Source organism: Oncorhynchus mykiss, chromosome 4 (assembly GCF_057628025.1).
Source record: "Oncorhynchus mykiss isolate SJ-2025 chromosome 4, ASM5762802v1, whole genome shotgun sequence".
Lineage (NCBI taxonomy): Eukaryota > Metazoa > Chordata > Actinopteri > Salmoniformes > Salmonidae > Oncorhynchus > Oncorhynchus mykiss.
This window is the reverse complement of record NC_143025.1, coordinates 3,940,001-3,956,395: the sequence shown is the minus strand read 5'-3', so window position 1 is coordinate 3,956,395 and position 16,395 is coordinate 3,940,001. Positions and strand designations below refer to the sequence as shown.

The window sequence follows — 16,395 nt, the reverse complement described above, 5'->3', positions numbered from 1 at the left end:
ATGGGGGAGTCCCAATAATCTCTCCTTCCTCCTGAAGTGGAGCATTCCTTCTCTACTCCTCACAAATGTAAAAGCATTGGATTGGTGTTGACATGGGGTAGAGGGAGTTCACATAAACCAGTCATTTCCTTTAAATCCATGAAGGGAAGTGGGAGAGAATCAGATAAAGTTGTGGAGATGAAGGAATATGTGAGTAGAAACCCTCCAGGTACAGATACTGTATGTAGAACCATAGTAAAGACCAGTATGGACTATCAATACAGGTACTGTATGTAGAACCATAGTAAAGCCCAGTATGGACTATCAATACAGATACTGTATGTAGAACCATAGTAAAGACCAGTATGGACTATCAATACATATACTGTATGTAGAACCATAGTAAAGACCAGTATTGACTATCAATACAGATACTGTATGTAGAACCATAGTAAAGACCAGTATGGACTATCAATACAGGTACTGTATGTAGAACCATAGTAAAGACCAGTATGGACTATCAATACAGATACTGTATGTAGAACCATAGTAAAGACCAGTATTGACTATCAATACAGGTACCATATGGAGAACCATAGTAAAGACCAGTATGGACTATCAATACAGATACTGTATGTAGAACCATAGTAAAGACCAGTATGGACTATCAATACAGGTACTGTATGTAGAACCATAGTAAAGACCAGTATGGACTATCAATACAGATACTGTATGTAGAACCATAGTAAAGACCAGTATGGACTATCAATACAGATACTGTATGTAGAACCATAGTAAAGACCAGTATGGACTATCAATACAGATACTGTATGTAGAACCATAGTAAAGACCAGTATGGACTATCAATACAGGTACTGTATGTAGAACCATAGTAAAGACCAGTATGGACTATCAATACAGGTACTGTATGTAGAACCATAGTAAAGACCAGTATGGACTATCAATACATATACTGTATGTAGAACCATAGTAAAGACCAGTATTGACTATCAATACAGGTACTGTATGTAGAACCATAGTAAAGACCAGTATGGACTATCAATACAGGTACTGTATGTAGAACCATAGTAAAGACCAGTATGGACTATCAATACAGATACTGTATGTAGAACAATAGTAAAGACCAGTATGGACTATCAATACAGGTACTGTATGTAGAACCATAGTAAAGACCAGTATGGACTATCAATACAGGTACTGTATGTAGAACCATAGTAAAGACCAGTATGGACTATCAATACAGATACTGTATGTAGAACCATAGTAAAGACCAGTATGGACTATCAATACAGGTACTGTATGTAGAACCATAGTGAAGACCAGTATGGACTATCAATACAGGTACTGTATGTAGAACCATAGTAAAGACCAGTATGGACTATCAATACAAAGTGAGCATTTAGAATGAGGCCCAGTTCAATGAGAGGAAGTCTTAACAGAACTGGGGGATGACAGACAGGAAGTGGGGGGTGGAGATCTAATATATTGTTGTATCAAACACTAAAGAATGATATTGTAATAAATCTACACCCTATTCCCTACGTAGAACACTACTTTAGACCTGGTCAGAAGCACCGTAGTGCACTACGTAGGGAATAGGGAACCATTTGGAACAGAGACAGTAATTCCCCTGAACATCTTCCTCTTCCTCATCTGGTTTCTTGAACAGCCCTTCACTCCTCCCCTCTTCCTCCCCTCCTCCCTTTTCATTCTATTCTATCAGCCACACCACTAGCTCACCTCCACACAATACATTTACAAGTTAAAGACACACCTTGGAATAAATAACAAAGGAAAACTATTACTAGATGAAGTTGAGTGTTTTTTATTATTTCCCATCACCATAAATCATATTTAATCACTGAACAGTAGCAGACCTAACTTCATCTGTTCCTGACTCTGGATAGTGGATTAAAAAGACCATCAATCTCCAATGATATTAAAGTACTATTCTGAACATTACTGATATACTGAGTGGCAAGTCAAGATATCTGCTGGTTTTATTGTTTGGTCAACAGCACCACCTGCTGGACAGGTTTAATGTTGCTGAACTGAGCAGTATGGGAGGATGAAAGATGACACATTTAGGGCCGGTTTCCTGGACATCTACATTGAACATACTGTTTAGTCCAGGACTAGGACTCATCTGTGTCTGGGAAACCAGACCATATAGTTTAGTAGAAAGTAAGTGATACCAGCTTGTAGTGGGCTGACTAGTCCTGAATTGTCCTTTAGTTCCTGGACCATTTTCCATGCAGCTCCAGGTGACAGAGAACACATCAATTAGGACCGAGCCAACAAGCTGATCAATGATACTGAGGAGAATTACATAGAGACAGAGAACCAACTGAGAAAACATATCAATGGTTCTGAATGACAACCAATATACATCAACACCAGACATCATGATTCATGGAAATGTACAAGATTAAAACATTGTATTGAATTTTAATTAATAACAAATCAGTTTACAGTTTAACCAGCTCAGCTATAGACTACACCAGCATGACTAGTATCTATGTGGACCCTACTACAGTTTAACCAGCTCAGCTATAGACTACACCAGCATGACTAGTATCTATGTGGACCCTACTACAGTTTAACCAGCTCAGCTATAGACTACACCAGCATGACTAGTATCTATGTGGACCCTACTACAGTTTAACCAGTTCAGCTATAGACTACACCAGCATGACTAGTATCTATGTGGACCCTACTACAGTTTAACCAGCTCAGCTATAGACTACACCAGCATGACTAGTATCTATGTGGACCCTACTACAGTTTAACCAGCTCAGCTATAGACTACACCAGCATGACTAGTATCTATGTGGACCCTACTACAGTTTAACCAGCTCAGCTATAGACTACACCAGCATGACTAGTATCTATGTGGACCCTACTACAGTTTAACCAGCTCAGCTATAGACTACACCAGCATGACTAGTATCTATGTGGACCCTACTACAGTTTAACCAGCTCAGCTATAGACTACACCAGCATGACTAGTATCTATGTGGACCCTACTACAGTTTAACCAGCTCAGCTATAGACTACACCAGCATGACTAGTATCTATGTGGACCCTACTACAGTTTAACCAGCTCAGCTATAGACTACACCAGCATGACTAGTATCTATGTGGACCCTACTACAGTTTAACCAGCTCAGCTATAGACTACACCAGCATGACTAGTATCTATGTGGACCCTACTACAGTTTAACCAGCTCAGCTATAGACTACACCAGCATGACTAGTATCTATGTGGACCCTACTACAGTTTAACCAGCTCAGCTATAGACTACACCAGCATGACTAGTATCTATGTGGACCCTACTACAGTTTAACCAGCTCAGCTATAGACTACACCAGCATGACTAGTATCTATGTGGACCCTACTACAGTTTAACCAGCTCAGCTATAGACTACACCATCATGACTAGTATCTATGTGGACCCTACTACAGTTTAACTAGCTCAGCAGTACCATTGAGACAAAACCCAGGATAGAGGGGCTGAGTGAATGTGGTCTGGACTCTGTGGAGGAGGGTCATTGTGTCAGAGACACTGTAGAAGGACAGAGTACCTGCCTTGTGATCCAGGTACACTCCTACTCTGGAGGACTGAGGGCCTGATACTTTAGTCACAACATTATTGTGTCTGAAACAATAACCACCTCTAGAGCAATATAAACTCCAGGACTTGTTATTGTTTCCAAATCCACTTCCTCTCTCTGTTCTGCTGATGTCTTTATATGAGACTGCTGTAACAACATCACCAGTCCTCTCCACCTCCCAGTAACAGCGTCCAGACAGACCCTCTCTACACAGAACCTGCCTGTAGTTGGTGAATCTGTCTGGATGGTCAGGATATGGTTGGACTTGGTCTGTACGTGTCACCTTTCTGTTCTCTTCAGACAGAGAGAGGAGTGTGTGTGCTGTGTTTGGGTCCAGTGTGAGCTGACAGGAATCTGGGAGAAGAGCAGAGACCAATGAGGGGAGTCAGAACAATAAGTTAAGTCAGATACTGTATCTACCCTGTCTTTGATTAGAGCACAGCAGAGATCAAATCAGAGAAATATGAGGAGTCAGATAGATACCCAGTCTGATTAGATCTACTATTGCTATATATTTCTAGAGGGATTGTTAGGAGTGTCAGTAAAAAGAGACTGTTAGTTACTTCACAATAAAGAGACTCACATTGTAACAACTGTTCTCTGGTCTTGGGCTCTGGAGGCAGTACAACATCCACTATATTCACTACAGACACACAAACACATTGACAGAGAGAGGGAATGTTATCATCAGACCATATTCCACATGTATATGACTAGTAGGGAACTTTCAATGGTCTAAAGTTGATGTTCTTATTGTTTTCAACACACCTGTAGTGGAGATCTTGGTCCATTCTCCTTTAAGGAAGTCTTCTAGTTTCTCTCTCAGTTCAGACACAGTCTTACTCACATCTCCAAAGTACTGAAGAGGACGGACAACGATGCTGGGTAAGTCTGAAGATACACTGATACTGGAGAGAGACTGATACCTCTGGAGAGAGAGAGAGAGAGAGAGAGAGAGACTGATAACTCTGGAGAGAGAGAGAGAGAGAGAGACTGATAACTCTGGAGAGAGACTGATAACTCTGGAGAGAGACTGATAACTCTGGAGAGAGACTGATACCTCTGGAGAGAGAGAGAGAGAGACTGATACCTCTGGAGAGAGACTGATACCTCTGGAGAGAGAGAGAGAGGGACTGATACCTCTGGAGAGAGAGAGAGAGGGACTGATAACTCTGGAGAGAGAGAGAGAGAGACTGATAACTCTGGAGAGAGACTGATAACTCTGGAGAGAGACTGATAACTCTGGAGAGAGACTGATACCTCTGGAGAGAGACTGATACCTCTGGAGAGAGAGAGGGACTGATAACTCTGGAGAGAGAGAGAGAGACTGATACCTCTGGAGAGAGACTGATAACTCTGGAGAGAGACTGATAACTCTGGAGAGAGACTGATAACTCTGGAGAGAGACTGATAACTCTGGAGAGAGACTGATAACTCTGGAGAGAGACTGATAACTCTGGAGAGAGACTGATACCTCTGGAGAGAGAGAGAGAGAGAGGGACTGATAACTCTGGAGAGAGAGAGAGAGACTGATAACTCTGGAGAGAGAGAGAGAGACTGATAACTCTGGAGCGAGAGAGAGAGACTGATAACTCTGGAGAGAGAGAGAGAGACTGATACCTCTGGAGAGAGAGAGAGAGAGAGACTGATACCTCTGGAGAGAGAGAGAGAGAGAGAGACTGATAACTCTGGAGAGAGAGAGAGAGACTGATAACTCTGGAGAGAGAGAGAGAGACTGATAACTCTGGAGAGAGAGAGAGAGACTGATAACTCTGGAGAGAGAGAGAGAGACTGATAACTCTGGAGAGAGAGAGAGAGACTGATAACTCTGGAGAGAGAGAGAGAGACTGATAACTCTGGAGAGAGAGAGAGAGACTGATAACTCTGGAGAGAGAGAGAGAGACTGATAACTCTGGAGCGAGAGAGAGAGACTGATAACTCTGGAGAGAGAGAGAGAGACTGATACCTCTGGAGAGAGAGAGAGAGAGAGACTGATACCTCTGGAGAGAGAGAGAGAGAGAGAGACTGATAACTCTGGAGAGAGAGAGAGAGACTGATAACTCTGGAGAGAGAGAGAGAGACTGATAACTCTGGAGAGAGAGAGAGAGACTGATAACTCTGGAGAGAGAGAGAGAGACTGATAACTCTGGAGAGAGAGAGAGAGACTGATAACTCTGGAGAGAGAGAGAGAGACTGATAACTCTGGAGAGAGAGAGAGAGACTGATAACTCTGGAGAGAGAGAGAGAGAGACTGATAACTCTGGAGAGAGAGAGAGAGAGAGAGAGAGAGAGAGAGAGAGAGAGACTGATACCTCTGGAGAGAGAGAGAGAGAGAGAGACTTGTTGATGGGACAGAACCATGAATGCCTGTTTGCAGATCTTACCAGTTACAAAACAAGAGCAAATTTAATTTTTAATACCAATCGAGGGAACATATGGAAAAAGGTTATTTGCAACCATTTCCCTTTCTCAAAAAAGAGGGGCATCAGCCAAGGATGTCAGATCAGCATTTTTGAAGAAGCTGACCGGAGCAACACATATCAAACAGTAAACTTATATAATAATGGAACTGTATTGATACAAGGCAATGATTCAAGCCTCCAGGCTTTTGAGAATAGGTTTGCTACCCTAAAAGAAGACGCTGACATCATCTCAGAAAATGAGGAAAAAGTCAAGGAGGGAGATGGAGAAAAGCAGACCCCAATGGTCTCTGTGACCCAGCAGGAAGCCCTCAACGTCCCTTTACCTACCTCACCTGCAGCAGACAGAGTCAAGGACATGACAATTTCAATAAGAACACCTGCTATGCAACGTTTCCACAACACCCTCTCTCTAGTCGAAGCAGAGGTCATAGAACTCAGAGAGAACAAGCTTCAAGAGGAGGACACTGTCCAGAAACTCAAAGAAGAGATGAAACAGTTCAGGGAGGAGAGCAGAGCATCCATAGCTAAATTAGAAAGCAGAATGGACAAGCTGAGTCAGACAAATGATGACCTCAGAGACCATCTGAGCACAACAAGAAAGGAGCTCGAACAAAAAGAGAGGTACATTGACACTCTCAACCGGCAGAGAGTCATTGTGTCCTCTGCATCTAGAGAACATGTCCACCAGCTTGGTACAACACAAGCAGAACCTGAGACCAGCATGGCCTCCACTACACAGCCGGATGACACTGCACCAGCCTACCAGTCTGCTCCAGCCCAGGTCAACCTACCAGCCTCTCAGTCTGCTCCAGCCCAGGTCAACCTACCAGCCTCCCAGTCTGCTCCAGCCCAGGTCAGAATACCAGCCTCCCAGTCTGCTCCACCCAGACAATCACCCACAACTGCAATTCTAATTGATTCAAATGGGAAGTTCTTAGTCCAGGAAAGATTATTCCCTAGACACCAGGTGTATAAGTTCTGGTGTCCTACAACTGAGAGTGCAATGCAGCTACTCAGTCAGACCAGGATTGACACCCCTGACAACATCATCATCCACACTGGCACAAACGACCTTCATGCCAAAGGTGAAAATGTATCTGGGGCAGTGAGAAGAGTGGCAGAACGGGCACAGGCTATGTTCCCAACAACCAATATAGTTGTGTCCACCCTCCTACCAAGAAAAGACTTCCCAGAAAAGTTGATCGACAAAATAAATCAACAGATCACTGTGGACTGTGCCTCACTGCTCAACGTCAGAACGGCTCACCACCCCACTCTGACATGTCAACACTTATATGATAATATACATCTTGATCAGGACAGTATCAGAACCTTTGCCAAGGACCTAAAAGATGCAACACTTGGCAGGGACCCACACACCCATCACCCCAGCAACAAAGGTCCCCCGCCCCACCTTCTGAAACAACAGTACCTCCACCATCCCGAGGAGAAAAGAGCCAGACATGGCTTATTACAGCACAGCTCTACTAGACCAGGCCCAACACAGCACAGCTCTACTAGACCTGGCCCATCACAACACAGCTCTACTAGACCCGGCCCTTCACAACACAGCTCTACTAGACCCGGCCCATCCCAACACAGCTCTACTAGACCTGGCCCATCACAACACAGCTCTACTAGACCTGGCCCATCACAACAAAGCTCTACTAGACCCGGCCCATCACAACACAGCTCTACTAGACCCGGCCCATCACAACACAGCTCTACTAGACCCGGCCCATCACAACACAGCTCTACTAGACCCGGCCCATCACAACACAGCTCTACTAGACCTGTCCCATCACAACACAGCTCTACTAGACCCAGCCCATCACAACACAGCTCTGACCACTACTCCAGGGTCGGTCAGAACACTGCCCTTCAGGGAAGTAGACCACATGATGCAGTCCACACCATGTATCAATTAGATCGTCAGCCTACATATGCTGAGGTAACCTCTGGCAGAAGACCCCTAGAACAATCAGAGATAGGAGAGGTGCGCCAACTACTGCAACTAATATGCAGACTACTGAGCTAGACAGTCCCTTTAATTCACACACGGGCACGCACACGCACACACACACACACACAAACACACAGGGTTGCAGATTGCACATAAAATAAGTACAGTGCAATCTTATTCCATTCTTATTAATTTGTTTACAAATATTCCTAAATGTATTGACACCGGTATTATAATAATTATTATATGTAATGGTGTGTGTGTGTGTGTGTGTGTGTGTGTGTGTGTGTGCGCGTGTGTGTGTATGTATGTATGTATGTGTGTATGTGTGTATATGTATGTGTATGTATGTATATGTATGTATGTGTATGTGTATGTATATGTATATGTATATATATATGTATGTGTATGTATATATGTATGTATATGTGTATGTATATGTATATATATGTATGTATATATATATATGTATATGTATATGTATATATATATATATATATATATAGTATTGTCATGTATTGTCATGTTGTGTCTCTGTCCTTTCCTTTCACCCTGTCTCCCTCTGCTGGTCGTATTAGGTTACCTTTTCTCCCCCGCTTTCCCCCAGCTGTTCCTTGTCTCCTCCTGACTACCTCGTCACCCCGTTTCCCACCTGTTCCCTTTTTCCCTCTGATTAGTCCCCTATATCTCTCTCTGTTTTTGTTCCTGTCCTTGTCGGATTCTTGTTTGTTGTGTTTCATGCCTGAGCCAGACTATCGTCATGTTTGCTGTAACCTTGTCCTGTCCTGTCGGAATCTGCCGGTCTATCTGAGCCTACCTATGTTTGGTTATTAAAGAAGCTCTGTTTAAGTTAGTTCGCTTTTGGGTCCTCATTCACTCACCCCGTAACAGAAGAATCCGACCAAGAATGGACCCAGCGACTTCGGATCCTCTCCACTCAGCCGTCGAGATCCAGGGAGCGATGCTAGGCAGACACGAGCAGGAATTGTCTGCTGCTCGACATGCCGTTGAGACCCTGGCCACCCAAGTCTCCAACCTCACAGAACAGGTTCACCATCTCCGCCTCGATCCACCGGCCACTTCCAGGGCTTTCGAATCTCCGGAGCCCAGAATCAATAACCCGCCGTGTTACTCTGGGGAGCCCACTGAATGCCGCTCGTTCCTCACCCAGTGTGATATTGTGTTTTCTCTCCAGCCCAACACTTACGCCAGGAGCACTGCTCGTGTCGCCTACGTCATATCTCTCCTTACTGGACGGGCTCGTGAGTGGGGCACGGCAATCTGGGAGGCAAGGGCTGAGTGTACTAACCAGTATCAGGACTTTAAGGAGGAGATGATACGGGTTTTTGATCGATCTGTTTTTGGGGAGGAGGCTTCCAGGGCCCTGTCTTCCCTATGTCAAGGCAATCGATCCATAACAGACTACTCTATTGAGTTTCGCACTCTTGCTGCCTCCAGTGGCTGGAACGAGCCGGCTTTGCTCGCTCGTCTTCTGGAGGGTCTCCGCGCAGAGGTAAAGGATGAGATTCTCTCCCGGGAGGTCCCTTCCAGCGTGGATTCCTTGATTGAACTCGCTATTCGCATTGAGCGACGGGTTGATCTTCGTCACCGAGCTTGTGGAAAGGAGCTCGCGTTCTCCGTTGCCCCCCTCTCCGCATCACTACCATCTTCCTCTGCCGGCTCGGGAGCTGAGCCTATGCAGCTGGGAGGTATCCGCATCTCGACTAAGGAGAGGGAACGGAGAATCACCAACCGCCTCTGTCTCTATTGCGGTTCTGCTGGTCATTTTGTCACTTCATGTCAAGTAAAAGCCAGAGCTCATCAGTAAGCGGAGGGCTACTGGTGAGCGCTACTACTCCTGTCTCTCCTTCAAGATCCTGCACTACCTTGTCGGTCCATCTACGCTGGACCGGTTCGTCAGCTTCCTGCAGTGCCTTAATAGACTCTGGGGCGGAGTGCTGTTTTATGGACGAGACCTGGGCTCGGGAACATGACATCCCTCTCAGACAGTTAAGGGAGTCCACGGCCTTGTTCGCCCTGGATGGTAGTCCTCTCCCCAGGATTCAGCGTGAGACGCTACCTTTAACCCTCACTGTTTCTGGTAATCATAGCGAAACCATTTCTTTTTTGATTTTTCGTTCACCTTTTACACCTGTTGTTTTGGGCCATCCCTGGCTAGTTTGTCATAATCCTTCCATTAATTGGTCTAGTAATTCTATCCTCTCCTGGAACGTCTCTTGTCATGTGAAATGTTTAATGTCTGCTATCCCTCCTGTTTCCTCTGTCTCTTCTTCACAGGAGGAGCCTGGTGATTTGACAGGGGTGCCGGAGGAATATCACGATCTGCGCACGGTGTTCAGTCGGTCCAGGGCCACCTCTCTTCCTCCACACCGGTCGTATGATTGTAGTATTGATCTCCTTCCGGGAACCACTCCCCCCCGGGGTAGACTATACTCTCTGTCGGCTCCCGAACGTAAGGCTCTCGAGGATTATTTGTCTGTAGCTCTTGACGCCGGTACCATAGTCCCCTCCTCCTCTCCCGCCGGAGCGGGGGTTTTTTTTTGTCAAGAAGAAGGACGGGTCTCTGCGCCCCTGCATAGATTATCGAGGGCTGAATGACATAACAGTTAAGAATCGTTATCCGCTTCCTCTTATGTCTTCAGCCTTCGAGATCCTGCAGGGAGCCAGGTTTTTCACTAAGTTGGACCTTCGTAACGCTTACCATCTCGTGCGCATCAGGGAGGGGGACGAGTGGAAGACGACGTTTAACACTCCGTTAGGGCACTTTGAATACCGGGTTCTTCCTTTCGGCCTCGCTAACGCTCCAGCTATCTTTCAGGCATTAGTCAATGATGTCCTGAGAGACATGCTGAACATCTTTGTTTTCGTTTACCTTGACGATATCCTGATTTTTTCACCGTCACTCCAGATTCATCTTCAGCACGTTCGACGTGTCCTCCAGCGCCTTTTAGAGAATTGTCTTTTTGTGAAGGCTGAGAAGTGCACTTTTCATGCCTCCTCCGTCACATTTCTCGGTTCTGTTATTTCCGCTGAAGGCATTAAGATGGACCCCGCTAAGGTCCAAGCTGTCATTGATTGGCCCGCCCCTAAGTCACGCGTCGAGCTGCAGCGCTTTCTCGGCTTCGCGAACTTCTATCGTCGTTTCATCCGTAATTTCGGTCAGGTGGCAGCTCCTCTCACAGCCCTTACTTCTGTCAAGACGTGCTTTAAGTGGTCCGTTTCCGCCCAGGGAGCTTTTGATCTCCTCAAGAATCGTTTTACATCCGCTCCTATCCTTGTTACACCTGACGTCTCTAGACAGTTCGTTGTCGAGGTTGACGCGTCAGAGGTGGGCGTGGGAGCCATTCTTTCTCAGCGCTCCCTCTCTGACGACAAGGTCCACCCATGCGCGTATTTTTCTCATCGCCTGTCCCCGTCGGAACGTAACTATGATGTGGGAAACCGCGAACTGCTCGCCATCCGGTTAGCCCTAGGCGAATGGCGACAGTGGTTGGAGGGGGCGACCGTTCCTTTTGTCGTTTGGACTGACCATAGGAACCTTGAGTACATCCGTTCTGCCAAACGACTTAATGCGCGTCAGGCGCGTTGGGCGCTGTTTTTCGCTCGTTTCGAGTTCGTGATTTCTTATCGTCCGGGCTCTAAGAACACCAAGCCTGATGCTTTATCTCGTCTCTTCAGTTCTTCAGTAGCCTCCACTGACCCCGAGGGGATTCTCCCTGAGGGGCGTGTTGTCGGGTTGACTGTCTGGGGAATTGAGAGGCAGGTAAAGCAAGCGCTCACTCACACTCCGTCGCCGCGCGCTTGTCCTAGGAACCTTCTTTTCGTTCCCGTTCCTACTCGTCTGGCCGTTCTTCAGTGGGCTCACTCTGCCAAGTTAGCCGGCCACCCTGGCGTTCGGGGTACGCTTGCTTCCATTCGCCAGCGTTTTTGGTGGCCCACCCGGGAGCATGACACGCGTCGTTTCGTGGCTGCTTGTTCGGTCTGCGCGCAGACTAAGTCCGGTAACTCCCCTCCTGCCGGCCGTCTCAGGCCGCTGCCCATTCCCTCTCGACCGTGGTCTCACATCGCCTTAGATTTTGTCACCGGACTGCCTTCGTCAGCGGGGAAGACTGTTATTCTTACGGTTGTCGATAGGTTCTCTAAGGCGGCTCATTTCATTCCCCTTGCTAAGCTTCCTTCTGCTAAAGAGACGGCACAAATCATCATCGAGAATGTTTTCAGAATTCATGGCCTTCCGTCAGACGTCGTTTCGGACAGAGGTCCGCAATTCACGTCTCAATTTTGGAGGGAGTTTTGCCGTTTGATTGGGGCTTCCGTCAGTCTCTCTTCCGGCTTTCACCCCCAGTCTAACGGTCAAGCAGAACGGGCCAATCAGACTATTGGTCGCATCTTACGCAGTCTTTCTTTTCGCAACCCTGCGTCTTGGTCAGAACAACTCCCCTGGGCAGAATACGCCCACAACTCGCTTCCTTCGTCTGCGACCGGGCTATCTCCTTTTCAGAGTAGCCTCGGGTACCAGCCTCCGCTGTTCTCATCTCAGTTCGCCGAGTCCAGCGTCCCCTCCGCTCAGGCTTTTGTCCAACGTTGCGAGCGCACCTGGAAGAGGGTCAGGTCTGCACTTTGCCGTTATAGGACGCAGACTGTGAGGGCTGCTAATAAGCGTAGAACTAAGAGTCCTAGATATTGTCGCGGTCAGAGAGTTTGGCTCTCCACTCAGAACCTTCCCCTTAAGACGGCTTCTCGCAAGTTGACCCCGCGGTTCATTGGTCCGTTCCGTATTTCTCGGGTCATTAATCCTGTCGCAGTTCGACTTCTTCTTCCGCGATACCTTCGTCGCGTCCACCCGGTCTTCCATGTCTCCTGTATTAAGCCCGTTCTTCGCGCCCCCGCTCGTCTTTCCCCCCCCCCCCATCCTTGTCGAGGGCGCACCCATCTACAGGGTCCGCAGGATTTTGGACATGCGTCCTCGGGGCCGTGGTCACCAGTACCTCGTTGATTGGGAGGGGTACGGTCCTGAGGAGAGGAGTTGGGTTCCTTCTCGGGACGTGCTGGACCGTGCGCTGATCGAGGATTTCCTCCGTTGCCGCCAGGTTTCCTCCTCGAGTGCGCCAGGAGGCGCTCGGTGAGTGGGGGGGTACTGTCATGTATTGTCATGTTGTGTCTCTGTCCTTTCCTTTCACCCTGTCTCCCTCTGCTGGTCGTATTAGGTTACCTTTTCTCCCCCGCTTTCCCCCAGCTGTTCCTTGTCTCCTCCTGACTACCTCGTCACCCCGTTTCCCACCTGTTCCCTTTTTCCCTCTGATTAGTCCCCTATATCTCTCTCTGTTTTTGTTCCTGTCCTTGTCGGATTCTTGTTTGTTGTGTTTCATGCCTGAGCCAGACTATCGTCATGTTTGCTGTAACCTTGTCCTGTCCTGTCGGAATCTGCCGGTCTATCTGAGCCTACCTATGTTTGGTTATTAAAGAAGCTCTGTTTAAGTTAGTTCGCTTTTGGGTCCTCATTCACTCACCCCGTAACAAGTATTTTATTTTTTTTGTTTTTTTCGATGTACTTTACTCAAACCAGTGAATATCACTTATTATAAATGAGATCATTAACTATCAGCTCTTGGAATATCCAGGGCCTATACTCTTCACATTTTGGTTATAAAACAACTAATCCAGAATTGATTAAAAACATCAAGGGACAGGACATCATAATCCTACTGGAAACATGGTGTCGTGGAGACATAGATACTCAGTGTCCCTCAGGCTATAGAGAAAGTTTACTACCATCAATCAAACATAAAAATGTTAAACGGGGCCGAGACTCAGGTGGAATCATCATTTGGCATAAGCAGGACTTAGCAATGAATGAAATGAAAAAAGGTACCACTCACATTTGGCTAAAACTTAACAAAGGTACAATCTATTGTGACAATGATGTATACATATGTGCAGCTTATGCTCCTCCTTCAGATTCATCATATTATGATGATCAGTTTTTTGACAATCTCCAGACAGAAATCATTACATTTCAGGCGCAGGGTAAAGTGCTTCTTTGTGGAGATTTCAATGCAAGAACAGGTTCTGAGCCTGACTACACTGATGCGGGAGGTAACCACCACATATTTGGACACCCCTCCTTGTACAGTAGCCCTATTATAAATAATAGAAACAGTCCTGACCAAATACTGAACAAAAATGGAAAAGAGTTAGTACATCTCTGTCGAGCCTTAGGCCTGTACATGCTTAATGGTAGAATCAGAGGGGACTCTTTAGGTCAGTTTACTTACTGCTCAGCTCTTGGGACAAGTGTAGTCGATTATGCCATCACTGACATTGACCCCTCCTCCATTAGTGCATTCACTGTCAGACCACAGACACCATTGTCAGATCACAGTCAGATCAACGTGTTTCTGAAGAAATTAACCGGCAATATTCATTCAAAAAAACAGCCCAATAAACTTTACAACATAAACCAATCGTTCAGATGGGCTCCAAACAGTGCAGAGGCATTCATTGAAACATTGAACTCAAATGAAATGATGAACTCTATACAGTTTTTCAATAACTCACAGTACCAAAACAATAAAGATGGTGTCAATTCAGCTACCCAAAACATCAACTGCATATTCCAAAAAGCAGCATCGAAAGCAAATTTGAGAAAACCAAAGCAATGCAACATCAGAAGCAAAAATCAAAATGTTACTGACAAATGGTTTGATAATGAATGTAAAACAATTAGAAAACACCTAAGACAAATGTCAAACAAAAAACATAAGCAGCAAAACAACCCAGAGCTACGATATGAATACTTTGAAACTCTGAAACAGTATAAACAAACACTGAAATGCAAGAAATTGAATTATACCAACAAGACACTTGATGAAATTGAAAACGCAATTGACCAAAATCAGTTCTGGGACATGTGGAACAATTTAAGCACAACAAAGCCACAAGAATTAGCCATACAAGATGTAGGAATTTGGAAAACTTACTTTGATAATCTATACAAAAACATCCCACAAAAAGACTTAAACCAGAACCAATTAGAAATTAAAGAAAAATTGAACATCCTGGAATCAGTCATTAAAAACAACCAAAATCCATTAGATTACCCAATAACCCAACAAGAACTAAATGAAAAGCTAAAATCTATTAAATCAAAAAAGGCTTGTGGTGTAGACAACATCAGAAATGAAATGCTGAAAAACAGCACACCTGAGTTGCAAAATGCTGTGCTTAAATTGTTCAACATGGTTTTAACTTCTGGCTGCTTCCCTGATGTCTGGAACCAGGGGCTCATCTCCCCTATCCACAAAAGTGGAGACAAATCAGACCCCAATAATTACAGGGGAATTTGCGTCAACAGTAACTTGGGAAAGATTTTCTGTAGCATTTTGAATTCAAGAATTCAAACCTTTCTTCAAGAAAAAAATGTAATAAGTAAATGTCAAATTGGCTTTCTCCCTAACCATCGCACTACTGACCATATATACACCTTACACACACTAATTAATAAACACGTCCACCAAAAAAAAGAGGGCAAAATCTTTGCTTGCTTTATTGACTTTAAAAAAGCATTTGATTCGATTTGGCACGAAGGGCTATTCTACAAAATTCTACAAAGTGGGCTTGGTGGTAAGGTGTATGACTTAATAAAATGTATGTACACAGAAAATAAGTGTGCAATAAAAATCAAAAACCAAAGAACAGAATTTTTTTCACAATGTCGAGGTGTGAGACAAGGCTGCAATTTGAGTCCAAATCTTTTCAACATTTATATCAATGAATTAGCAGACATGTTGGACCAATCTCCAGCCCCAGGACTCACACTATTTGACACAGAGGTGAAATACCTGCTATATGCTGATGACTTGGTACTTCTATCACCAACCAAAGAAGGTCTTCAACAAAACATTAATATTCTGGAGCAATATTGCCATAATTGGGCCCTGGCAGTAAATTTCCAAAAAACTAAAATCATGATTTTCCAAAAAAAAAACAGATGTCAGAAACAAAAATGTAAATTCACCCTGAACAACACCTTAATTGAACACACAAAAAATTACACCTACCTTGGTCTGACCATATCTGCATCGGGAAACTTTAATATGGCAGTGAAGGCACTCAAAGAAAAAGCCCGCAGAGCAATGTATGCAATAAAAATGAAATTATTCAAAATCAACATCCCAATTAGAATTTGGACTAAAATATTTGACAGTGTAATCCTACCAATAGCACTTTATGGAAGTGAGGTTTGGGGGCCACTCAATAAACTGGATTTTAAAATGTGGGACAAACATCCAATTGAAACCCTACATGCAGAATTCTGTCGGAAAATTCTACAAGTCCAGAGAAATACACCAACTAATGCATGTAGGGCAGAAT

At 45.1% G+C, this 16,395-nt stretch overlaps 1 protein-coding gene across 1 annotated transcript in view; it reads right to left on the bottom strand.

The window, feature by feature from the left end:
- Positions 1–1,809: 1,809 nt before the first annotated feature.
- The window catches only part of fintrim (fish virus induced TRIM protein), a gene marked incomplete in the record, with an annotated part of 158,478 nt that continues 143,892 nt past the window's right edge, over positions 1,810–16,395 (bottom strand). Inside the window, 5 exon segments of the mRNA NM_001160506.1 lie at positions 1,810–2,009; positions 2,234–2,508; positions 3,286–3,969; positions 4,199–4,258; positions 4,384–4,543. Coding sequence (NP_001153978.1) covers positions 3,461–3,969; positions 4,199–4,258; positions 4,384–4,543 — 729 coding nt within the window.